At 29.5% G+C, this 26,437-nt stretch overlaps 1 protein-coding gene across 3 annotated transcripts in view; it reads left to right on the top strand.

The window, feature by feature from the left end:
- The window catches only part of LOC107450709 (monocarboxylate transporter 5-like), a 21,703-nt gene extending 1,579 nt beyond the window's left edge, over window positions 1-20,124 (top strand). The window contains exons 2-6 of one of the 3 annotated variants that reach the window (XM_071186513.1): window positions 4,681-4,761; window positions 5,701-5,906; window positions 6,003-6,146; window positions 8,782-9,981; window positions 19,487-19,930. In XM_071186513.1, coding sequence (XP_071042614.1) covers window positions 5,714-5,906; window positions 6,003-6,146; window positions 8,782-9,981; window positions 19,487-19,638 — 1,689 coding nt within the window. In that variant the 5' untranslated portion in view covers window positions 4,681-4,761; window positions 5,701-5,713 and the 3' untranslated portion in view covers window positions 19,639-19,930. Of the gene's footprint in view, window positions 1-4,680; window positions 4,762-5,674; window positions 5,907-6,002; window positions 6,147-8,781; window positions 9,982-19,486 lie in introns of all 3 variants that reach the window. The other 2 variants (XM_016066564.3, XM_071186512.1) reach the window with 2 other exon arrangements.
- Window positions 20,125-26,437: the final 6,313 nt, after the last annotated feature.

Genomic DNA, 26,437 nt, shown 5'->3' with positions numbered 1-26,437 from the left:
CCACTGCCTAATTTTGAACACACTTCTGTTAAAAAGACACCAAATAAATAAAAACGGATCAAACTACTACAGCGCCATCTTAGTTAGAGTCTGAACTAAGTCCTCCGTCTTTTATTTGCAATTTAAAATAGTGAAAATTAAATAAAACTAAAATGGGTAGACTCGCGCCGGTTTACGGTACTACATCTGAGCACATGTTTTTTGCAAGTAACCAAATAAGATGACAAGAGAAATAATTTACTGAAGAAAAAATTTTTAGGTAAATTTTGAATCCAAGGAATTAAAATTTTAAAACACAGTAATTAACACTAAAATACGTTTCACACATTTATTCAGAAAACTTGTTAGTTCAGATTCTTTCTATTTCCAGCAACAGCTCTTGATGCCAGTTTAAATTTAAAAAAATTATAAGATACCTGGAGGTTTCTACTAGCAAACCTCCGAATTGCAAAACTCCTTTGAGATGTTATTTCGAAGACTATCAACTATGTTTTGTACTATTACCTTTAACGCAAGTGTACACATTACTGAGTTAGAGATCAATGTAGTTTAAAAAGAAAATTTTACATAATTCCCCTACTTGTATTTGCGACAAAACATGCATAAAAAATTTAAATTCTTCTTTTTCCTCTTAGTCTGTAGCTCAAAACATGCGTGCTATAATCATTAACACTCATAAAAAATTATAGTCCATTATTTTAAAAACAACAAGAGATATCGTGTTTAAGGTGATGAAAAATTGAGAAAATAAATCTGATTTTGAGATAAACATATTTAAAGACTTAAAATCAATAATCTATCCACTGTTATAGCCTTGCAAAAAAAAACTGCTATAACTTTGTAAATACTGGTAGTAAAAACAAAAGCGAAATAATTTTAGCTAACAGTATAAGAATTTTAAATATATAATAAACTCATTTTCGAAAATTTTGCCCAAAATCATGTTTTTGTACTAGTCGGAAATAAAAAAAAGAAAAGACAGAAAAAAAGCTGGGAATAAACCACTGAACTTCATTCTCATCCAATCTAAGAATTAGGCATTTTGCCAAAAACTTGAGGTCACGTAAACTGCCGATTCGAAAGGGAAGAATCTTCGGGAAAAGTTTTAAAACTTTCTTTATAAACATTATCCAGTTTTCTAGTTTATAATTCCAAAAAAAATCATTGATAAAAGTGAGCTAAATTCTATTCCTAACAGTCTACGTAAAATATATCATAAACTAAATTCGCATTGATATATTTTTAATATAAGAATGTCCCTTAAAAATTCTTTAAAAATGTTGAAAATCTTATATTTTCAAGCTGTGACGTTATGTCAGGAAAAAACGCAGGGGAAAAAATTTTCAGAAACGACGACGGCAGAAACTGATTCTAATTTACCGAAAAGTACGCAGTTTTATTATTGTTTTAATTGTACAGTTTATTTATTCGAAAGAGTAGAAAATATGTAAATTTTTACGTATTGGCTAATTACTCCATAACAATTACACCTGTCTAAATAAATTGAATCAAATATGTTTTATAGATTATGTATTATTAGATAGAAATGTATGAAAAATATGTGTATTATATACATATTTTTTATAGAACTTGGTTTCGTAATTTAGCCTAATTCATATGATCTGGTGCATTTCTTTTTGCACTTTTCAACTGGGAAGAAACTTTATCACAAACATTTATACTGAGCATATGCCATAATTTTTACCTAAATTGATACCAAATTAATGAAGATGTTTAAGGAGTCTTTTCGCTAATTTTAGAAAGAGGAGGGTCGGGATGAATGTAACATTTTTGTTCCTATTTTTAAATCACATTAACCGATGTGCATTTTAACTAAAAGCAACGGAAAAAAATCTTCAAAATGTTGTGTTTTTGAGCTCTTATATAACTCGAATCATGCCAAATAATTATGTTTAATATTAAATTAATTAGCTCAAAAAAATAAGGACTTTATTTTTAACATCTTACTGCTTCGATTTTTAAAATTTTCAAGTTGCTTGTTAATTTTAATGAAACTATATTAATACAAACTTATATTTCTCCATTTTGTTTGCTCATTTGCATTAATGGACATTACATTTTTAAGGAAGTTAAGAACCACGTGAATAAAGCGCAAATAAAGTACAAAAACGGACATACTATAGCTTCGGTTCTTTAAACAAGAACATTCCTCAGTGACTAAATGCCAAATGACATTAAAAAAAGCAAAGAGATAAACGTACAAAAGGGGTTTAATCAATCAAGAAAGAGAAACAAGTTTAAACAAGATAATAAAGAAACAGGTGTGAGGGGGTTTGGCGGGAACCCCAGGAGGCAAAAGATAAAATTTGTATAGATTTCCAAATATTGGTAAAAGGTGGGACTGAATTTATTCAAAAAGTACATTTTTAGAGCATTTTTTATTAAAAAAGCTGCTTTTAAATTAAATACACATTTCAAAATAATATTTATTAAATAAATATTAAAAGATAGGGTAAGTTGGGGGAAAGTGGGTACATGGAGGAAAGTGGGTAAAATTAAAAAACATCCATTTTCGTCTTTCAAGTTGAAATAATTTATTTACTATTTTTAGAGACATTTACTGGTATTATAGCAAGCATTTTTATTTCAATTTTAAAAAGTGATAAAAAATTTAATCTTTAAAAACTATCTGTTAATGAATAACTTATAAAGTATGTCAGTTTAAGCTGTTGATGAACTTTTTTCTAATATCATTAAAAACTGTCAAAAACTTACAACTAAGTTCCGTTTAAACTGGTAGAGGGACATCTAAAGAACAACTCAACATGAAAATTTAAGAATTAATTTCAAAATTGTATTTATTATGAATTGTTTTCTTAAGTGGGGTAAAGTGGGTACATGATAAGGCTTAGCTAAATGTTGTGTGATAGGATATTTTTTGCCTCTGTGTTAGCTCTTGTAAATATCTAATACTCTATATTGTATGATGAAATAGTTAAAAAAATAATTTACTTGTTTGTTTATAACACTGAAAATTATTTTAACGATAAAAAAATTTCTTTTAAATTTCATTTTACAAAGAAAGGAATGATAGAAGGAATGACAATTTAACAACATATGATACAATTAAAAAGGAATTAAGAAAATAGCACAATGATACAATTTAATGAGCATATTTAAATATGTAGTTTTCAAGCAAGTTTCTACCTTTCTGAGCCAGTTTCTTCAGGGAAAATAAAACTATTTCTATAAAGTAACTACATTCAATATAAATATATTTCTGGTATAAAAAGTAAAAAACAAATTTCAAATTTCCAATATAGATATTTATTTTTACACTCTCATTTGTATTTCAAAAAAGGCAAAAACTACTGCACTTTTCTTTATTTTTGATGATAATGTGAAAAGGGCAGCAAAATATTTAGCATTCGAAGCGAAACCTAATTTTGATAGACGCGGAATTTAATTTAATAACACGAAATAATAATTTAATAATACGAAAAAAATATGTTTACGCATTTGTTTTTTAAATATAATCATGACTCATTTATTTAAGAGCATTTTTATTTCTAAAACAATATTTGTTTTTTAGTGAAATATATAATAATTTTAGAACTAAACACACTTTACCCCGGAGTAAAGTGGATTTATCAAAACTTTGAATGCATTACTGTAAGAAGGTCCCTCAAAATGAATAAGTTATGCCTCAAATTTAATCTATATTAATTCAATTTACATAAAATGCATTAAAATTTTTTTTAATTATTTTACATAAAATGCATTAAAATGCATTAATTTTCAGTAAAATAAATTTAACGGCTTAATTTTATAGCCTTCTTTAAAAAAAATTGATTTTATACCCACTTTACCCCAACTGACCTTATATTTTCGTTGTTTTGATTTTTTAAATAAGTATATTTAATACTTCTTGCTTCTATCCTAACGTTATAAGATAGCATGTTTTTAAAATTATATGTGTTCACAGAATTATATGTGTTAAAATTACATGTGTTGCAGAATTATCTTTGTTAAAATTTCATTTTATATATAAAACGAACACCTTAATAATTTTTTATTTGAGAATTTAATTCTCAAGCGGTAAAATTCAATCATAACGGTTCGAGAAAATGACCTTAAATATGCTAAAATATTAAAGAATTTTTATAAAAATTTATAAAAATTTTTTACGTTTCAAAATCAGAAACAAAATAATTTCTTTTTCTGAATAAATATCAACCAAATCATAGAATAAATGGATTCTTTACTCTCAAAATAGAAGAGAAGTAGCCGAAATCTGGAAAATATGGTCTCATTAGTTTCAGCAGAAGAGCAATTTTCAATTTGGATCCGTTAATATGGCCTTCCCTCCGCCAGACATCTTATAAGCATTTAAGCGAATCTAAACATTTCTGGGTGCAATTATAAAGCTTATTCACTCAAAGATAATTCCATGCCAAAAAAATAAAATAGAAACATTGATTGTTTTTTATTAATTATTTTAATGGGGGGAAAATATTGAATTTTAAGGTATACTTATTTTTATACATATTTAATCAACGTAATTTTCTCTGAATAAATCCAAAATTTTCAGGAAATAGGTCGACTCGTTTCAAGAAATAAAAATTTTAAAAAATAATTATACCTTAAAATATGGAGAAACACACACACACACAAAAACTTGAAAAAATTGCATTAAAGTTTTCTTTTGTCTCTTTCCAGCTTAAACTATTACCATGTTTTCCAATTGGAAGCCATTATCTATAGTTTGAGGGTTAAAGATCTAACTCTATCGAAGAAAGGGTTCGTTTATTCAAACTAACTACATTTTTGTGTCCAATTTCATAACATAAAATATTGTTTGCACAAATTAATTTGCATATTTATGCTTAGACCAGTGATTCTCAACCTTTTTTTTGTTGCCGCACACTTTCAATGATTTCGAAATTTGACGGCACACAATGAAAAAAATTAGATTAAAAGTTGTTTAATTACCTATTTTACACTGTGTTAAATAGTTTGTGATAATAATTTTGAATGTGAAATAAAATAATATGTACTACAAAAGCACATTTATTAAGGGATTAATTATTTCTTTCGACCAATTTTTTATTAGTTAGTAACAGTTATTTATTTTTTTGCTAGTTATTAATTGTTAGCTTGTTTTCTATAATTATTAACTGTTATTTTTTTGTGATTTCTTGTTAACTAGTTTTTTTGCTAATTATTAATTGTTAGCTTAATTTTTGTTAGTTATCCTTTGTTAATTTGTTTTTTATATATTTGTTTCTTTAGTTATCCTTTGTTAATTTGTTTATTAATTGCATAGCTTACTTTAATGATTAGCTCTTACAACATTTTTTAAAATTGTGTGTCATATACAATTTAAACACTTCCATCTCATTTTAAGATTGTCAGAGACAATACAATCGCCGACAAAGGTGTTCACGCGGTTAAAGCGTAGGAAAATTATAAAAAGTATATATATATACATACATTTTTTTTTAATTTAAACTTTACTCATAATAAAAAAAAGCATTATAATTTTTATTGTATCATTTCTAATATTTGGCGGTACATTTTAAAAATTTGGCGGCACAGTGGTTGAGAATCACTGGCTTAGATCCTCGGACCGTAAAGGTTGAATCCTAGTACGAGCTAACCTGAATCATTTGATGATAATTTATCATGGAGTTCTCCTTTTTTTATTTCGCAGTCTGTTCTTCTTTTTTATATTTCAAGAACTGGCTTCGTCATGAAAAATAAGGCTTTCAACACTTGGAAGAGTTGGCTAATTGCTGTGGTATGCTGCATTGTTTACTGCTTGCTAGTACTTGTGTATAGACTGTCATCACTGTTTTATGCTGAACTAATTGAAATATACAACGTAGATAGAAAAACAGCTTCTATACCCTTTGTAGTTATGGGATTTGTCAGATGCTTTTCAGGTAACGAGTCTAAACCTAATTTTTTTGCTGAAATAAAAACATGATTAATTTATTTTTTCAAAAAAAGAAATTATATACTTTTTTCCTTATCTTTAGGCTTCATCTTTGGAGTTCTGGGTGAAAGATTTGGATTACAACGAATGGTTTACCTGGGTTGCTATCTATCCGTGTTAGGAGTCGGAGCTAGTTATTTTGCCCATAACATAATAACTTTATCTGTAACTCTAGGATTGATTTATGGTAATTACACTAAAGTAATTATATTTAATTAGAGATTTTCACATTGTTCCAGTTTTAATTCTGGAACAAAACGATGTTCCAAAATAACATTGTAATTCTTAAAATTTTTCATCAACCGATATTACAGAGATTACTGATTAAATTTCAAAAATTGCAAAATTTAAAATGATGGATCCAAATGTAAAACTTCTGTTCTATAGTTTTTAATTATGAGATGGCACAACATATCAAAATATCAAATCCATGATAAATGTCCCCTAATCAGTTATTCATTGATATTTTTAGGTGATTTTACTAATTAATTGGAAAATATTAGTGTTATTGAAAATGTTGAATATAAATTGATGAGTTTTCCTTTATTTTTGAAAAAAATCAATATTTAAGAATATCAAAAACAATAGTAAAAATCCAGAAATTAATCACTGCTAGATAAATTTAGATGTCTGAGGTACTTTTCTACCAAATAAATTTCAGAGTTTGTGAAATTCAAAATAATGAATTCAAAGTGGTTACTGCAGTTTCAAATCTTAACAAGTATAGTATTCCATGACGCAAGAATAATATTAAAAAATCTCATTATTAGATTCAATGATTACTAAATACCTTTGAATTCTTGAAGTAGCTTTAATTATTAAAACTTGGATAATTCTTAATGATGGTCTCAAAACTAATTCATTCTGAATCAAATTTAAATAAGCCATCTTAATGTTCTAAAAATTTTAGAATAACAAAGCAATGATGAAAATTTATTAATCAATCATTACTAAATACCTTCAGTTACTTGGTGTATCTTATTTCATAAAGAATACTTATAAGGAATATTACATAAAGAGTACTTATAACATAAAGAGTTCTTACTATTAAAGAGTATCGTCTAAAAATTTAACTACCTTATGATATTGCAACTATTATTAGTTATAATAAAAACTGTTTTTATGGTATTACTAATTACAAGTCACACTTTGTCAAATTTAAGGTATATAAATAAGTAATTATAAATACTCAGATATACGAAGACAATTAGATAATGTATTTTATTCGAGGGAATAAGGAAAAAATTAAGCGTGAATGACTTCTCATTCGAGCTTGGAACAGCCTGGTAAGATTAATATTTATTAATACCCAATTTAACAGAGTATTGTGGAGAAAAAAGGGACACTAGGTCTGGCTGATGTCACCACATGAGAGCTTGAAATCGCTTAATAAAATTAATCATCACTCACACCCCGTTTAATAAAGTGTCGCAGCAAAAAGGACCAACAACACCAGCACATGACCCTACACCAACGTCTCGTATGGGGCCGCTATCTGTTAAAGATAATCGCGGCCAGAAAACAGATAGCTTCATGGCAAAGATGGCCTTTCACAGAACTCCCAACCCCAACAACTCCAGGGTGAAGTCCGTGGCTGATTAGCAACCCAAATCCCCTCTAACAGACCATAGCTATATCAGAATAGGCAAAAACGTCCATGCATATGAAAACATTTTATAGAAATACAGCTTGTAATAAAATGTAATTCGTAATATGAAGATTTCTAACTGATACACCTGCTCGCTCTGGACGTTGATAGCTGATTAAAAGTAGGTCTATGGACAGACTTGCTTTTGCAAAATAAAAGACCCACACAAGCTATTAAGTGAATCATTTTTAGAATAGTTGGTCAAAATGATTACCTTTTTCTTTAATAATGGTGAATGAAGTATATTCTTATATGATGATGATATGAATATGGTGAATGAAGAATGTTGTTTTTTTTTAAATAATTCTAATAATTCCAATTATAGTTAAATAAATGTCACTATTTTACTTGAGATCATAAAACCAGGAAGGAAATTTAACCGAAGTCTACCGACACATTTACATTCAAAATATTCATTGCGGACATAATATGATATTCATAACGAAAAACAGACTCTCCTACACACTGTGAATATATACAGAAAACCCACCTTTATCTTAGTTTGTTTTATGTTCTAAAATCATGATAAAATCGAAGGGTGCCTCAAAGTTCACCCAAGATGTGAATTTTTTGCCAATACGATGTTGCCAATAAAGTAAAACGGCAACGAAAGAGCCGACAGTTCAAAATTATCAAAATAGGACAGACAGAACAACGAGTTATCGTTTTTGAGCTGTATTAAGTAAATCCCTGATTATGTAAGCTCTCGTTTGCTGAACAACATCAGCAATACAGATTAAGAGATAATACAGTTTAACCAATTTTATACGCAACAGTAAACTTTATATTTCATGAATCAATTAAAAAGTCAATATTTTCAATTTAAAATCTAAGATTCCATTCAAAATTATTTCTCACATGAGTTCGAGAAACCTGTATACTGACAATCATGAGCAATTTTTAATGGAAAAACAGTTTACCATTGATTTTTTATTCTATTTTGATCAGAAATGTAAGCAAAGATACATTCACTTCCTTAAAGATTATTGCCCTTTATAAGCATAGCGAGCAAGATGCGAAGACTCTTAATTTAAAAAGAACTATCAAATTAATTTTATATAAATCTTCTTTATATCTTATTAAAAGATATTCCGTTTCCTATCTTATTACTAAAGAAATATTGTTTTTTATATCTATCAAATCTCATGTAATATTTCCTTTAATTATGTTTTAGGTTTTGGATTTACTGCAACAGCATTATTACCCAATATCATTAGAGAACATTTTGACGCAACTGCTACAACTCTATCAAATGGATTAATTGGTATTGGACCATGCCTCACCGCAATAGTATTTCCCGGTCTTGTAATTTATTTTATAGAAGATTATGGTGTGCCTGGCTCATTTTTACTTTCATCTGGTGTGATATTAAACGCAATTCCTTTTATCATGATACTTAAACCGAGAAATAAGTTAACAAAATTTCGTAAAACAACCATGGACATTGAAAAAAGTGAATCACATAATAGCCAAGACAAAACTGTGAGTGGTTTTGAAGACTTGGATACATCATTCAATAATGAAGAAACCATCACAAATTTAAACGCAAGCAAACAAAATGAAGATAAAAGGCAATTGAATCTATGTGAGAAAAAAATTGACCTTATTACTGTAACTACAACTTTCAATAGAAAAAAAATTCCAAAATGTTCCTTGCATAATAAAGAAGGCTGTCATTGCATTAATATATCGTCTAAAGAAACTAAAAATATGCCTCAAAATATTTACCACCAGAAGGTCTTTGAAGAGTTTTCTAATCCATCAGCAAGTAATGTAGATAAGCAACCAAAAAACGTAACAACAAATATCACAAATTCTAAACATACTAATTCCCAAGAACTAAAAATCGCTTGCCAACAAGATGATTCAATGGATAAAAGAAATAAAGAAGAGAAAAAGGGTTTTTTCTATACTTTTAATGTGTTTAAAGATTTAACATTTATAGCTCTAATACTCGTTCAGGGTTTATTAGCCTATACTTTTAATATATGGTTGACTACCATGATTGACTATTCCAGAGATAAAGGAATTGATAGGAGTTATGAAATATATATTTTGGCACTAAACCCTATAACGGATATTGCAGGCCGTTTAGGTTTAGCTTGGGTGACAGATAAAGGTTTCCTTACTGTCCCTAATTATTGTGCACTCTTGTACATTTTGTTGGGTCTTTCAAGCATTTGCATCGCCCTAGCAAGAGATTTTGCAATAATGACTTTAGGACTTCTGGTCATGACTTTCGCAATAGGAGCGTTCATGGGAATTTATCCAGCCATGAGTTATGAATTTATTGAAAAGGATAAACAGGCAGTCTCTATTGCTTCAATTGGTCTAGCGTATGCCCCTCTTGGTTTTACCGTTTCTCCTCTAATTGGTAAGAATAACAAAATTCATGTTCAATTGTGTAAGATTTTAATTTCCACATATTTATGTAGAAGTCGTCGGCTAATTGCAAACTTCAGACGTCATTGGTTAGGCTTATTGCAGGGAGACTTGTAAGAACTTTGCAAAGTGGGGGATTTTTTCATTTAGCCAATGACATGTATAAGAAGAACTTGTAACAATGTTGATAAGCCATGCATTTTTAAATGTGATATTCTTGTATTAAAGTGTTATTTAAAATTGTTTCCAGATGGGCACTTTAAAGGCTCATAGAATTTACCCTTGGTAACAGCAGAATACAAGGACACATCTTATTATGTTTTCGTGATATTTTATATCATATTGTCCGGCATGCCCAGGGTATTTTATTTTATAAACGTTACCATGAACAGCAGACCCAATTTTGGGTATATCACTACCAATCCTCAACCCCGTAGCCTTGTAATTTTGAACCCTATCCAGAAGACAAGGGAACTCCTGGAGAAAGGATTGGGAGAAACTTGCCTTCGTGCAGGACTTTTTGATGAAGATCACCCCGCATTTGCGTTTCATAGAGATAAAACCACGAAAACCTCCCATAGTTAGTCTGAAAACAAGGGGACTCTATCTCATGATCAGTCAGTTTACCACTAAGGATATTATTACGTTAGCACTATGGTCGGAATGATCGGGGTGCGAAATTCGTATCGAAGATTCGAACCCGGTTCACCTTACTGGAAGGCGAGTACTCTATTCCCTGAACCACCACGGCTTATGCCCATTTTATAAAAGAATTCCGACCGGGCTTATAGCTTACCCTTACAATACCCAGTAGGGCATGTAAGTATTTAATAAGAAATGCAAATTAAACGCAACCTAGAATTTTGACGAAAATCCCTTCGTTTTAAGCATATTTACTGAAGCTTCAATGCAATTGTTTTCATAAACGTCTGTCAGTGTTGTTTATTTGTATACCAATGACAATATATATTTAATTTATTAAGTAAAATTATTGAATAGAGCGTATTTTATTGCACCCTACACAGATGTTACAAAATAAAAATAACTTACTAAAGTTTAATATATATCTACATGTACTTCTAAATTTTTGTGGACGAATGGAAATTAGTATGTACATAAAAAAATATTCTTACCTATACAAATAAGAGAAACATTCAAAATTACCGATAAAAATGAAATTAATTTTAATCGAATGAAAATCCAATATTCCTTAAAAGTATCGATATACTAAGTTGCAAAATCGGACCTTTACTCCATCAGGAAAAAAATTGACTTAGAGTCTTGGAGGGTCCCTCCATCCCATGATTGGTATTGGCGGAGATGACTTGAGGGCTCCATTGGCCTTTCCTGCTATAGAGCCGACCAGACGGCGCTGTCGAGATTTGCCAGCGGCCACCTGAGGAGTGACTTCTTTTGCAATGTAAACAGGGTTTTCCCGGTTTGTGCAAAGTGCGGAGTGGAAAGTACGTCCCGGGAGCACATTCTGGCTTGTCTTCACATTTCTAAGGAGACTTTCGCGACGGACCCTTTGCTTGCCCTGGACTTTTTGAGAGTGTATGGATTCATGGATAATGTCTAGCTGCCGCTAGACAGTGAGGGGATTAGTCACACACACACACACAAAATCGGACACATAATGATCGTGCTTTCTAAGTAAAAACATGCTTTTTTTTGTCAGATTTATATTCTTGACCTTAGTTATTAATCTATTGATTTCTTGATTCTTATACTAAATATAATGGTTTAAACAAGAGAACTGATAGAAATTTGGACCCTTTAATGCTTATTTTATTGCTTCTATATTTCCTATATCTATAGAATTATTTAAGTGAATCTAAAACTTTCTGCTCACAGTTATTAATCTTGCTTATTCCAACATACAATCATGCAAAAAAAAAAAAATTTCAATAATATTTTATTATTCCTACTATCATATTAAATTATAGTTGAAAATTTTTATGATTGTAAGCTATGCAAATTTCTATATCATTTTTAAACTATGTAATTTTCAATACGAAAATAGAAGATTTATGTAAAATTGACGAAATTGTTTCGGGGTAATAAACTTTAAAAAATATCGTACATTTAATTTCTCAGGAACTTTTTAAGGATTTCGTTCAAGATGTGCATTTTGTCACTTAAAATTACATATACGAAAATGATGTTTAAATTTGTATAGCATAGAATTCAAAATTTTAGTCTGCGATTTATATAAATGTATCAAAATGTTTATGTGCATGTATGTACCGTATACAAATCCACAATTCTTAACCGATCCCAACAAATTTGATGCGCATACGTTCCAAGACGCGTCGGAATTGTCGACTTTAAAACTCTCCCCGATAACCGGTTTACGCCCAACGTCCCAAAGAAAAGGATTTTTCATAGGATTAGATAAAGATTTTATAATATAAGCGAATCGCTAGCTTGCCGCTCAAGTAAATCAAAATTTAGTTTCATCTCAGGTATTTATGAATTATTTATCATAGGTTTTCTATGTTAGGCTTATTACAAGTAAAATGAACGTTAAATATTTCACGAAGTTTCATGATAATGTCAAAGAATCCTTATTTTAAAAGCCATGTGAGACTGTTGAGGCTAGTATGCCGACAATATCAACTTTCATCTATTAAAAGGTACCCAAAGATTGTAAATTGTTGTTTAATATTAGTAGTGGTAGTTACGCCACTCTATTCCCCACCAGAATTTTATCATGGATAGAATTCGAGGATTCCACTAGTTGCCTTATTTGTAAAAGACCGGGAGAGTTGTATTAAGTTCCCCGGATTTTGAACGCAAGAAGTGAGAGCTGTATTAAGTTCACATTGTGTGTGTGGTCGCTCCTGTGTTGCTACAAACAGGAGTGTGGGCAGGATCCCGTCGTGAGTAGATGAGACTGAGAAGCAACAGCGCGAGGAGGAGGATGACGCACGACACAAACAGCAAGTCAACTTCACTATGTGTACCATCCATCAAAGTAGACGTGTCCTAGTCGAAATGGGCGTAACATACGACGTAGGCGATTTTATAACACGTTCGGGTCACCAATGTGGTTCAAAATCTTGTGATTTATGCTGACGATGTTAACCTTTATCTATCAAAAGGTACCTCAAGATTGAATCGAGTTAGCATGTCTTATATAATAGTGAATGTTTACTGTTCGTAGTGGTAGTTGCTCATATTGATATTCACGCTTTTGAAATGCTTTTATAAACCTAAATAATGTCTATATAACATCTAAAAACCAAAATACTTTCTTAGAACATTTCATCAACATTTGTTTTCAAGACACGCTTGTCAACAAAATGTGACCACTCTTGTCAGTGGCTCACCACTAGTTCTTAGTCCAATTTTTTATAAAGAACTAATCTCGCTTTAAAAAAAAATTTACTTCACCAACTCATTTTTAAATTTATTAAACTTATTTGGTCCAAGCACTTTAGTAAAGTTGTCAGCTATTTTCTTATCTGTTAGAAAATATTTTATATTTACCAAACCTTCGTTGTCCTTTTCTTTTATGAAATGAAATCTCACAACAATATGCTTAATCACAACAACTTTTTTTACCAAACTTATTGCACTTTGGTTATCTATATTTAGAGTAGCAGAAATCTTTTTTTCCAGTCATTTATTCTATTAAATTCTTAAAATAGACTAGTTCTAGAACATTCTGCAGAGGCAAAATTATTCTGCTTCTGCACTTGATATTGCAACTATAGATTGTTTTTTTTTGCATCAACTTCTTGGACCACTAAAGAAAAATATTAAATATTATATGATACTTAAACAAATTTCAGGATCTTCCACATAGTCGGAACACAACAGGCAACTAGTTCTTCCTCGCAACTATCTTTTAAATAAACAATTCCATCTTTTACACATCCTTTCAGACATCTTAAAATTTTAAAATCCTATTAGCATTTGAGATATTTTCTTTTAAGGTATTCTTAACATGTCTGCTACTGTTATCTACCACAAAAGTTATATCTCGTTTTGTTCTAGATGAAAGATATAAAAGAGCTCTATTTTTCTCTATGGCAAACTCATTCTTTCAAGATCTTACGATTTATTACTTTGTATTATCATAGGAGTATTGATTGCCTTTGCGTTTTGCATTGTGAATTTTTCTATTATTTGATTTGCAGTAGGTTCTTGATGAATTTTTATCTCAGTTCCACTACTTTTAAAATTTATTCCTAAAAATAAATTTGGTTCTTCTCACGATGTTATTTTAAATTCTTTTCATAAGTTTTCAATCAAACCAACAAATTTTGCTTTGTTAGAACTTGTTGAAAGGATACCATCAACGTTTATAGCAAGTAATATGGTTTTATCCTAATTTCTCTTTCGATTTTATCTCATTTAAACCTTTATTATTTAGAAATTATTTTTACCATTTATTCCAATTGAGAAGAGCCTGCTTTAAACCATACCATGATTTTTGTGGTTTGCATACTTTACTTTAATCTTCATAATCTTCTGTTATCTTCTTGTAGATTTATTCATCCAATTTTTTACAGAGAAAAGCAGTTTTTATGCCGAATTTCATCATATTATACCCTTTCTTTATCGTTAGACGAAACATAATTCCTAAAAGTTTTACAGCTTGCAACAGAACTAAATTTTTCTAGAAAATTTTCACCATATTTTGTTCACAACCTCTTCCTACTAAACGAGCTTTGAATTTTCTATTTTCCTCAATTCTTTAAAACCCACTTAATTCTTAAATTTTTTTTATTTTTTCTTCTTTCTTTTCAACATCTGCCCAAGTTCTATTTTTCTTCAAAGAATCTTTTTCGTCTGCAATAGCTTTTTTCTAATCTTCGCTGCCAGGTTCATTTATAGCTTCTTGATATGTTAAAAAAAAACATAATATTTTAAATATGCTGGTTGTCTTCTTTCTCTTTTTCCTCCTAATTCTTCAGAATTAAATTTTTCCCTCAAAGCTTCTAGAGTTTCAACACATTCTTCCTCAATTTCGTCAGCAAATATTTTTGCAACTTCTGTATTATCATCAGATTGAATAATTTCTTTCATTTTTGAATTGCTTATATGTTTATATTTGCTTAATAATGCATCTCTTGAATTTCTTATTTTTTTGCTTTCTTTATCCCATAGTTTATAACCATTTGGTGCATAACCAACAAATATAAGTTTGTTACTTCGGCTTTCTAGTTTCTTTAACTTACTAAGATTCTTTGCAAAGACTTAACTACCAAATATTTTCAGTCTTGATAAATTAGGTTTTTTCTGAAACTAAATTTCAGCTTGAGCTATTATTAATGCATTTGATGGACTTGTGTTTAACAAATATACTACAATCAATAGACCTTCACCCTGCATTTCATCTTTGAGTTTGAAGTCAAGTAATAAGCCTCTTGTGTTATCTGGAATACTACGATTAACGCGTACAGCCTCAGCATTTAATTGAAGGGAATATGGAATGATGTAATCAAGAACAATTTTCCTTGATTTGTCCAGCGTTTAAATTCGTATAAAATATATTTATCTCCATTATCACCGATCAATTTTGAAACACTGAACAACCATTTCGCAATCACTTCCTAAACATACAATTCCTTGAATTTCCTGCTACCTCGAATTTATTTTTAATTGGATAAACCATCACAAAATGTGTGAATTCGTCTAAAAAATGTTATGAAATATTTCTTTATTTTCCATGCGTTATTTTCTATTGTTCCACAAACATCCGAGTGTTAACTCTAATGGCCTAGTTGCTTTAGAACGCTCACTTGAAAATAGACGGTAAGCTTGTTTTGCATTTAAACATACTTCACAACGATGAGAAATATATTTTAATTTCATCAAATTTATCCCGTTTGAATTACTAACTTATTTCTTCATACTATCAGTGCTTAATTGCGCAAGATTTTTATGCCATCAGTTTGCATTATTTTCCTCACTGGTGACTGGTTAATTTAGTTTAACTTCATGCAGCCGGACTTATTCTTTTTACCTTCCAATAACATTTACTTCCTTAGATCTTATCGCTTTATATTTAACAAATTTTACTACACCATCATTTTCTTTTATGAGAACAAATTTTTACTCAAATCCGGAAGGTACAACATATTTTTCAATATGCATCTTTCAGATTCAATAGTTCCTTTGCATTCAGCTTTCTTAACTTCAGATGATTTTTCCTCCAAAGTAATTTCTGCTGAAATAGTGGGAGGGGTTTTTTAAAGCACTTTAAATGTTTATCTTATGAAAAGAAGATTCCAAATCAACTACCCAAACATCCGAAAAATCAGAGCATTTATTTAAAGTTAAAAACGTTGCAGCTTCATTTTGCTCTTGTTGGTTTTACAAAAATAACAATCTTTATCAAAGTGATTGTGCTTGTATTACAGTTATATGATGAACTTTTGCGGTTTTTTGCTAAATGTGACGAGCTATTGCACTTGAAACATTTTCTTTCCTTAAATGAGTTTGAAACTTAAATTTGCATAATTTAAATAAATTATCAGTACTTTTACATTTAAAGCATCTTCTAACTTGTTTTAGAAGCAAACGATTCGTTATTTTCCGCAACTTTTATATTTTATTCTTCTCTAAATTACCTTGCTACTAAAATCGTTAAAGATTTTTTCCTTTCTCTCAGTAGATTTCCATGCTCTTCAAAAATGATTATATTATTCTGGAAGAATAAATAAAAATTTAGGTACAACAATTTCCTCGTCGATTTGATTATCCAACGCTTTTAAAGCGAAGCGATGTGTTCGAATTTGCTTATATTAGTGGCAATAACCAAGTCTTTGTTCGATCAATACGTGAAAAATTTTTGCGAATAAAGACACTTTTGTTATTCCGAGTTTGATTCAAAAACACCACATAATTTTGAAAACATATTAAAAACAGCATTATATGTTTAAGTATGTATCATTAACTCTTTTATCAATTGCACTTACTATAATTTATAGTGCTTTGACATTATTTTTGTTCCACATAGTTTTGGCATTCGATGTTTCTGCACCATTTTTATTATCAGTTACGATACCGCACAAAGCATTTCCTTTTAGGTAAATTGTTATTTCAGATTTCCATATTGCAAAAGTTGATCTTAAACTTTTCAATAATAATTATAGCACCACTTACCAATTTCATATTTTTTCTTTTATTTATTATTCTTCAGCTTTATGGAGCTATTGAACTGCCTCTACGTTCTGAGGCTTATGGCATGTTTGGAGCAATGGCTCGACGAAAAAATTACACATTCGTTGAGACAAACAAAACAGTTAATGTGACACAAAATATTTTCATAAACATACGCAGAGTTGTTGTCGTCCACAATTAAGGCAGAGCGGGTGCGATTGTTCTTGTTTTCCATGTGATGCCATGTATGTCCCCGAATTCAACTTCTACCACACCCATACGTCACATACGTTTATAGGGAGGACTCATTCATGCATCCATTCATTTGTCCACAGATCGTAATTTTGACCTCAACCAGAGAATGATCAATCTCCAATTTAGTACCCCCAGAGGTATTGATTTGTTATGGGAATATGGAGGATTTTTTGACAGGACAGATTTAAAGTGCACCAGTCACCATTTACTACACGGGGAATCTCCGGCCGGCTGGATTCGAACTCCCGTTTTCAAAAACGTGGTTCCAGCTCCCTTCAAACCAGGCTATCCCAGCCAACATACGCAGAGTAGATCATAGGTTTTACTTTTTGAGGTTGCTACTTTCTTTACTTTAAAACATTTCCACGACATTTATTTTTAATACACGTATTTCAACAAAACGTTGCCACTCCAATATGTTCTTGGGGATTAATAAAAAAGCTAATAATTATTTTTATAACACCGTGAACGAGTAGTGTGTTAATATTAGGGTGCTTATCCGTTTCGGAGAGTTTGTACATAATAGGCACCGAATTTAGTATTATAGATTCTTATTACCACAACACCTGTAAAGGTACAAATAATAGTAGGTGATTTTTACGGCCTTTGAAAATGTTTATTACGTAACATTAGTTCGCAAAAAATTATTGCAGAAATATTTGTGCCATTACTAATAATTTTTGTTAATTACAGTTAATTGATTTTGGTACTAGATACAAATTGAAATATAAATAATTGCGTTAAAAAGCGAAATTAATGGATAAGAGGTACTAATTCGTACTTGAGAACTGTAGTATAAAAATCTCATTACTGTTATTAAGGCCGATGATTCTTGATTAGTTTATTAATAGGTACCCCTTTTATTACATCAATTGGTGTTTTTTAATATATACTAATGCTAGTAACAAGATACAGAAATTAGACTAAAATGGTCATTTAAAAAAAATCTGTGGCTTTATGAACAAAACCAATTTTCTTTTGCAATCCCCACCTAGGCAAGATCAGGTATTCGTATAAATACAACAAAACAAAAAGGTCCCCAGAGTTATTTGCTTTTTTCGAAACAGTTCGAAGAGCAGGTATTCAGCCAGTTAATAAATAAATAATTAGAAATAAGCATTATTTAATACATAAAATCTTTGAAAAAAAGTGTTTTATAGTTGTGTGCAAAAAGCAATTGATTTTCCTAAATCGTTACAGAAATTGTACGAAATACATGAGAAATGAAATTAATATGAACGGTGTCGACCACTTTTCTGACTAAAATTGGGGCGGTTATTTTCCAGATTGTGGCTCCCTCCCCGTCTGTTTTAATAGTCAAAAATCCTAAAATGACAAAAAAAAGGCATGTTTATCAGAAATAATCACTTTTTGTGTCTGACTTTATAACTTAATTAACAAGCATATTTGAGGTCAATCTTTAATTTCATCGACTAGGTCAACCTTCATCTATCAAGAGCGACCTCTTGATGGATTCAAGTTAACACGTCTTATTTATATACTAGTTATTTGGTATTTAATATTTATAGTGGTATAGTTTAGCCACATTACTCCCCTTCCAGAATTTTATGTGTGGTAGAATTCGATGAATGAACTATTGTGATATATTACTAGTTGATTCATGCTGTTTTACTTTATTTATATCAATTTGCTCATATTGTTTCTTCATTATTTGGTTTATAGTATTTCGCTTATTTTTTTTATTCATTTTATTTTTTTTTCTTAATTATTTGTTTATTGACCGGGAGACTTAATTTACTTCACTTCATCCGATTTTTTTTAGCAGTATATTTTTAAGCAAATCAACTGTTTAATGTGAATAATCCATCATTGTTGGCATATCACTTCCGCAGGCCACCATTGAAGGGAATTTAATTTTATCGACTATGTCAACTTTCATCAATATAGAGGTACCTTAAGATGGATTCAGGTTAACATGTTTCATATACTAGTGATTTGGTATTTAATATTTATAGTGGTAGTTACGCTACAAATTTTTTACTTCATTAAAATTGGAACTTACGTAGTATGTTAAAATCCAATCATCAGAAGAATTATTGTACGCATTAAAAAAATATTTGTTTCTGCCAATCATATTAAAATTTTTAATCTTCACTTCTTTACAGGATATTTCAGAGGACACCTCGGGTCATATGATGGACTCTATTATTTACTTGCAGCTATGAACTTTGCCTGTAGCTTAATTGTTTTAATGCTGCCTAAGCTGGCCAACAGAAGAGAAAGGATGAAAGCTGCAGCAGTTGAAATAGTTAATTGACATAATTAATAAGATTTGGGCAATATTAGCTCATTTTTAAACTTAAGTAGTTTTTTCAGTTTTTTAATTGTTACTAGTCGACAGTGATGGGCTTTATTCGTGGAAATTTTAGTCCTGACTAATTAATCCTAAAATTTAGCCATTATTCATTAATCATTATGCGAATTTATATAAATTTTAAATAATGATTGATGACAAAATTTATTAGTCTTGACTATTTCTTATGAATAATTTTTTAAGTAACGAAGCAAATATTATGTTATTTTCAATAAATGTCATTTCATTTCGCTAATTCCTGCAATAGATTACAGATGTTATTAATTGCAGTTATAAATTAGTTATTTATCAAATTTGTAATCATGATTACAAGCAATTACGAAACAAATAATGTTAATTTTTCCTCAAAATATGTTTTGATTACTTATAAACACAGCCAAAAGAGAATCAAGATTATAAGAAATTATAACCTGTGACTACAAATAATCGTAATTATGAATAGTCGTGTTGTTTTTTAGTCATAATGTACGATTACAATAATATTTATACATATATATATGTATATATATGCAATATATATATATATAAGCAATCTGAGATAATGAGATGCTTACAAGATTTAGATATTGATGTTTTCACTATAATGGAAGCAAATATTACCCAAGAAAAGCTTCCGTTTTTCACATTTAAAGGGTATTCCCTACACTTGCTTCCCAAATCTAGCCAGGTTGCAAGTGGCATTTTAACTGGGGTAAGGGACAGTTTGCTGTCAAGATTCAAAATTATTAATGACATGACCCACAATGTGGATAAAAGTGAGGTTGTATCTGTGGAAGTGTGGAAACACAATGTCCATTTNATAAAATATCAGAAAATAATCATGAACATCGAAAATTTTGATGCCCTTATAAGTATACACAAAAAATTAAAATTTTTGAACTAATTTTTCTAGGTTTATGTACAGTTCATTAAAAATCATAAAAACGACAGAAGTATCATTTATTTAATAAACATATAAACTTATTGAACCTATTCTTCTTTTATTGAGCAATTTTTTCTTTTTAATAATTTCATCCATATTTACCCTTCATTTTTATCAGAAATTATTAGTATCATAAATGAATTGAAAAATTTTAATACTAAGTTAAATTGTTATAAAATGTATAAAAAGGCTTACTTTAATTATTTTCAGTCAAAAAACATATTCAATTAGTAAAACATAGGGAAAAAACTAAGTTCTGATTTGTTAAATTCAATTATTTAATCCTGAGGTTACTGTTAGACAGGGTTACGGTCTGGACAACCTCGGGACTATATCGAAAACTTTACCTAGATGCAACGCAAGGCGATGCACACAACACAAAAAATAAATTAGGTAATGACAAACGTGTGATCAAAATTTTGATTGATTTTAACATTTACTTTTTAGATCTGCGTCTGATTACGGTCTTGGCTTCGTAACTGTTACCTCACCGAATGACAGTTTGTGATAAATTCGATTAATTTATAATTACTGCAAACGAAAATATTTATCTATAATAATGATACAAGTTTGTTCTACTTTAAATAAGCTTTTCAAATATCACTAGCATAAAACTCGCAGAATTGGATTGTATACCTTTTTTTTTCAATTTTCGATGGTTACGGTTTGACGTGCCGAAATTTGGCGACAAACTTTAAGTGTTTGCAAACGTCAGTATTCACGAAAAATATCAAACAAGAAAATATGATAGTACAGCTGAGCTACTAAATTATGTTTTTAGAGATTTTCAGTTTTTTTTAAACAGAATGAATATTGAAGAAAAAAAGTATGTTAAACACTCATGAAAAGTTTTCAAATGTAGGATTGAAGTAAGAAATGAAAGCCAAAAGCAAGTTACTCGCGATTAAAACTGTACGTATCTTAAATTTAGTAATGCACAGTTATTCCTGTAATTTTATTAGAATTAATTTTCGCGTATTATGCTATATATTTATGAGAAAAGTTTGAAGACGTATAGGTTAATGATTCCATGCAAAATAAATAAATACAAAAAAACACGAAGAAAATTAAGAAAAACAGTAAGTTTCATTTATTGCCCATAAGCTGCAAGTAAACGGAACTCAAAGATAAGTTCAAAATGAAGATAAAACAAAGGAAAATTGCAGACACTTGAAAAAGGAGGGGGGAAATAATAATAAAAAAAAAATAACAAACAACTGGAGGAAAAAAAAAGGGATAATTTTTTTTTTCAAAATCCGAAAAATAAAAGATATAATCTTTTCATCAAACCACACGATTATATCAGCCAAACAGAGTGCTTTCTGATATTGTATCAATATAGCCAAAGCAAAATATATCAATACAATAGTGTGAGGAGCACTCAAAAAAATTTTTACAAAAATTACAACAAAAAAATAGAACACAGTAAGTAAAAAAAACACGTAAAAACAGAAAGTAAAATAAAATAAAAAGAAAAAACAGAATAAAACATAAAACATTATCTGTAAAGCGAGTAGCGAATTCAAATGAACTTACATGAACGGGAAATTTTTCAAGAAGGATTTAAAATATTTTTGCTGCGCAAATTGAGCGTAACTAGAGGAGTTTTGTTTTAAAGTGCCGTTCTTACTGCATTCCTGAAGTGCGTTTGATCTGTTAGTTACCAAGGATGGGCCCGAAAATGGAGGTTATTTAGTAAATAATATTATACAAGGTAATATTATGCTGGATAATTTAAAGAAATTAACCATTAATAATTTAAAAAATAAATATTTATTTAAGAAAAAAATATAAAAGAGAAAAGAGAAACATGAATTGCCTGTTTTGCACAGAAATTTGGCCACGGATTTGCCCGAAATGGATTTGCACATGGAAAAATTTTATAAATTAGCGAAGAAATTTATTAGTAAATAATTTTACCAACGGATTTGCCCGAAATGGATTTGCACATGGAAAAATTATATAAATTAACAAAGAAAAAAAATTCAGTAGATAATTTTAGCCACTTATTTGCCCAAAATGGACTTGCACATGGAAAAATTGAATAAATTAATAAAGAAATTTTTAGCAAATAATTTTAGCCACGGATTGGCCCGAAATAGATTTGCACATGGAAAAATTATATAAATTAACGAAGGAATTTTTTTAGTAAAGGAATTTTTTAGTAAATAATTTCGACCACGGATTTGCCCGAAATGGATTTGCACATGGAAAAATTATACAAATTAACAAAAAAATTATTTAGTAAATAATTTTGTCCGCGGATTTACCAGAAATGGATTTGCACATGGGAAAATTATATAAATTAATAGAGAATTTTTTTAGTAAATATATCTACAAAAATATACGATTAATTCAATGATTTTATATAGAATTTTATTACTTTAGTTGGGTATCCATTGTTTTTTATCAAATTTTGAAAGAGTTTATCGATTTGCTTTTTGGATAAATAAATATTACTACATATTCTTTTAATTCTATTCATTTCATTAAAAGTGGTATTTATTGTTGTTGTTGTTGTTGTTGATTTACGTCGCACTAGAGCTGCACAATGGGCTATTGGCGACGGTCTGGGAAACATCCCTGAGGATGATCCGAAGACATGCCATCACAATTTTGATCCTCTGCAGAGGGGATGGCACCCCCGCTTCGGTAGCCCAACGACCTGCGCGCGAAGTCGAGCACTTTACGGTAGCACAGTTTAACGAGGACCAATACCGCACACCCTCGGTCCCTACGCAGACTGATCCAAGTGGGTCACCCACCCGCACACTGACCGCAGCCAGTGATGCTTGACTTCGGTGATCTGATGAGAACCGTGTCTTAACGATCAGTCCACTGCGGGACAAAAGTGGTATTTAAATAGATGCTCCTAGAAACATTAGAATTCCAAGTAATTAGTTTATTTAAATTTAAATTAAAATCATTTCTTTTATCGTATAATTCAACAAAACAGATATTTTCTTCTTTTATAATATCCAAATCCAAAAAATTGAAATTAATATTATCATCATGATTACGAAGCAAGATTAATTCGTCGGGGCAAATACCATTTAATAAAATAGTATAATTTCGAAAATTACAGATAATTAAGTCATCAATATATCTAAAAATAAATTCAATACTAAGAGTATATTTTTTTCATCATGATGCAAAAATAAGTTAACTAAGAGACATGAATAATTAGATCCTTGTGGTATTCCATTAATTTGAAGAAAAATATCCCTTCCATTGTAAAGATAATTATTAAAAAGGCAAAAATTATTCAGAATGTCCCAATAATCAAAATCGCAAAGGATATTTTTTAAATCATAGTAATAATTCAAAAGGACATCTTTTAGTTAAGAAAGGGGAATGCTGTTGAAAAGATTCTGGAAATCAAAAGTCGCAATAGAATTAATTTTATGATGCTTAATGAATTCTAAAATCGGGTGATTATTAGTGATAATCCAAGAGAAACGTTCTTAAAAATATTGTTAATAATTTTATTTAAGTAGTTAGAGAAAATGGTGCCAGGTTTAGTTAGATAAGTATTAGATCCACATGTGATAATTCTAAATTTTACAGGAATTTTATGAAATTTAGGACTGATAATTAAGTAAGGAAATTGTATATTGCTAATTTTAATTTTTAATCTCTTATATAAAGCTAAAATTTTTTAATTACAATATTATTATTGAAATTACTAAGTTTAAAATTTTTACTACATTTTAATTCCGTATTTAAAAGTTCAGCATAAATTTTTTTACAGAAGTTATTGTTAGCTTTGTCTATAGGAGTAATGACAAAATTTTTTTGAAGTTGCTTAATTGATTGAACAATATTAGAAAAATTTGTTGGATTGGTACTGTTATTTAAATTATCCTTATTACTGAAAACTAAGTTTTTAAAGTAATAATAAACACCCCATTTCCATTCTGTTAACATACCTAAAGATAAAGAGAATCTATATGATATCTTTAAACTAAATCTATTGAGATCATTAAGAAAGTATTTTAGAATTTTATTGATTGATATATGGTAAATGGGTCTAAATTTTGTGCCTTTTATCATTAAATTCCTAAGTTCTAAGTTTTCTATAATATTTCAATTACCAGTAATAATATGTTTATGATGTTTATCAACAAAATCAAATATTTTTCTTCCTCACAGTGTCTAGTTACGCTCAATTTACGATTTTGTTTTCATACTTTGCAATCTGGCAATCTTGTTACGAAAATATTTTAAATCATTCTTGAAAAATTTCCCGTTCATGTAAGTACATTTGAATTTGCTACTCGCTTTATAGATTATGTCTTATTCTGTTTTTTTTTCTTTTTATTTATTTTATTTTCTGTTTTTACATGTTATTTTTACTTATTGTGTTCTATTTTTTTGTTGTAATTTTTGTAAAAAATTTATGAGTGCTCCTCACACTATTGTATTGATATATTTTGCTTTTGCTATATTGATACAATATCAGAAAGCACTCTTTCTTGCGGATATAATCGTGTGGACTGATGAAAAGATTATATCTTTTATTTTCCGGATTTTGTAAAAACATTTTATCCCTTTTTTCCCAAAGTTGTTCGTTTTTTTTCTTATTATTATTATTTCCCCCCCCCCCTTTTTTATGTGTCTGTAATTTTCCTTTGTTTTATCTTCATTTTGAACTTACCGTATGAGTTCTGTTTACTTGCAGCTTATGCGCAATAAATGAAACAATAATGAATATATATATATATAGAATGATATTGATGACCCTTGATTAAGTCCCTCAAAATCAATAACGATCATCCTTTAATAATTAACAAGTATTCACACAGAATCAGGAGTCACAGAGGCTCCTTCTCAAACTACACAGGTTAGTTTAACACTTATAACTTTTTTTTACACAAATCACACAGACTCATACCTTAACCATCCAGGTTTGCCTTTATGTTTTCAACCACTACTCTTCCTTCCCATCGAAGTAGTTCTAATAGTTTTATTAAGGAGAGTGACATCTATCGGACTCTCACAGAGGTTGTTTCGTGTCTCGTTTATCACACACACATATATCACACACGTTTATCACACACATATATATATATATATATGGTTATATAAATTCTAACCAAAAAAAAAAGCTTTAAGAATGAAAGTGCAAAAAATATATGCATTTTATAGAGTAACATAGATTTGAATTAAATATTTTAATTAAAGGAAATTCATAATGTTTAAACAAAAGCCAAATTAAAAGAATTTTTTTAATTGAGTTCGGAAGTTCCCGCGGTCCGCACATCAACAGTCAGAGTGCCGTAGGTTNCAGTATACTGTTTATAAAATTTTCTGGTTACACGTCAATGTCCAGTGATTCATAAGCCAGGAAAATGAAAGCCAGGTTAATGACAAATTTGAAATTTTATAGCATATAGCTTTATTTTAATGAAACATTTTAGCCTAAGACGTTTACATTCCGCAGAATATAACAGAATTTTTTGAAATAACTCAGATAAATCTATGTAGTTCATGCTATTAATGATTTCAAGACAGGAAAATGACAACATAAAAACCTACTCACCTTGAAAAATTGTTTGAAATAGATTTTGAACCAGAAAGTTGGTTCTTAATTCATGCAAAACACATGTTCAAATAGGATGGTATTCTAATCAATCTATTAACATAAAATGTTGATGGCTGGCGCTATCTATTTTGGTTATAAATCACTAAATAAAAGTAGCCAGATTTTCGTGTGACAAACAATTTATTGACCGAAAAAAATATTTTCAACAAAGTTTTTGTAAATAGCAATACCCTCTGAGTACATTCTAGAAATGCTTACAACGGTTGAGATAAAAA

The sequence above is a fragment of the Parasteatoda tepidariorum genome, chromosome 10, assembly GCF_043381705.1.
Source record: "Parasteatoda tepidariorum isolate YZ-2023 chromosome 10, CAS_Ptep_4.0, whole genome shotgun sequence".
Classification (NCBI taxonomy): Eukaryota; Metazoa; Arthropoda; class Arachnida; order Araneae; family Theridiidae; genus Parasteatoda; species Parasteatoda tepidariorum.
This window is presented reverse-complemented; position numbering and strand designations above follow the sequence as displayed.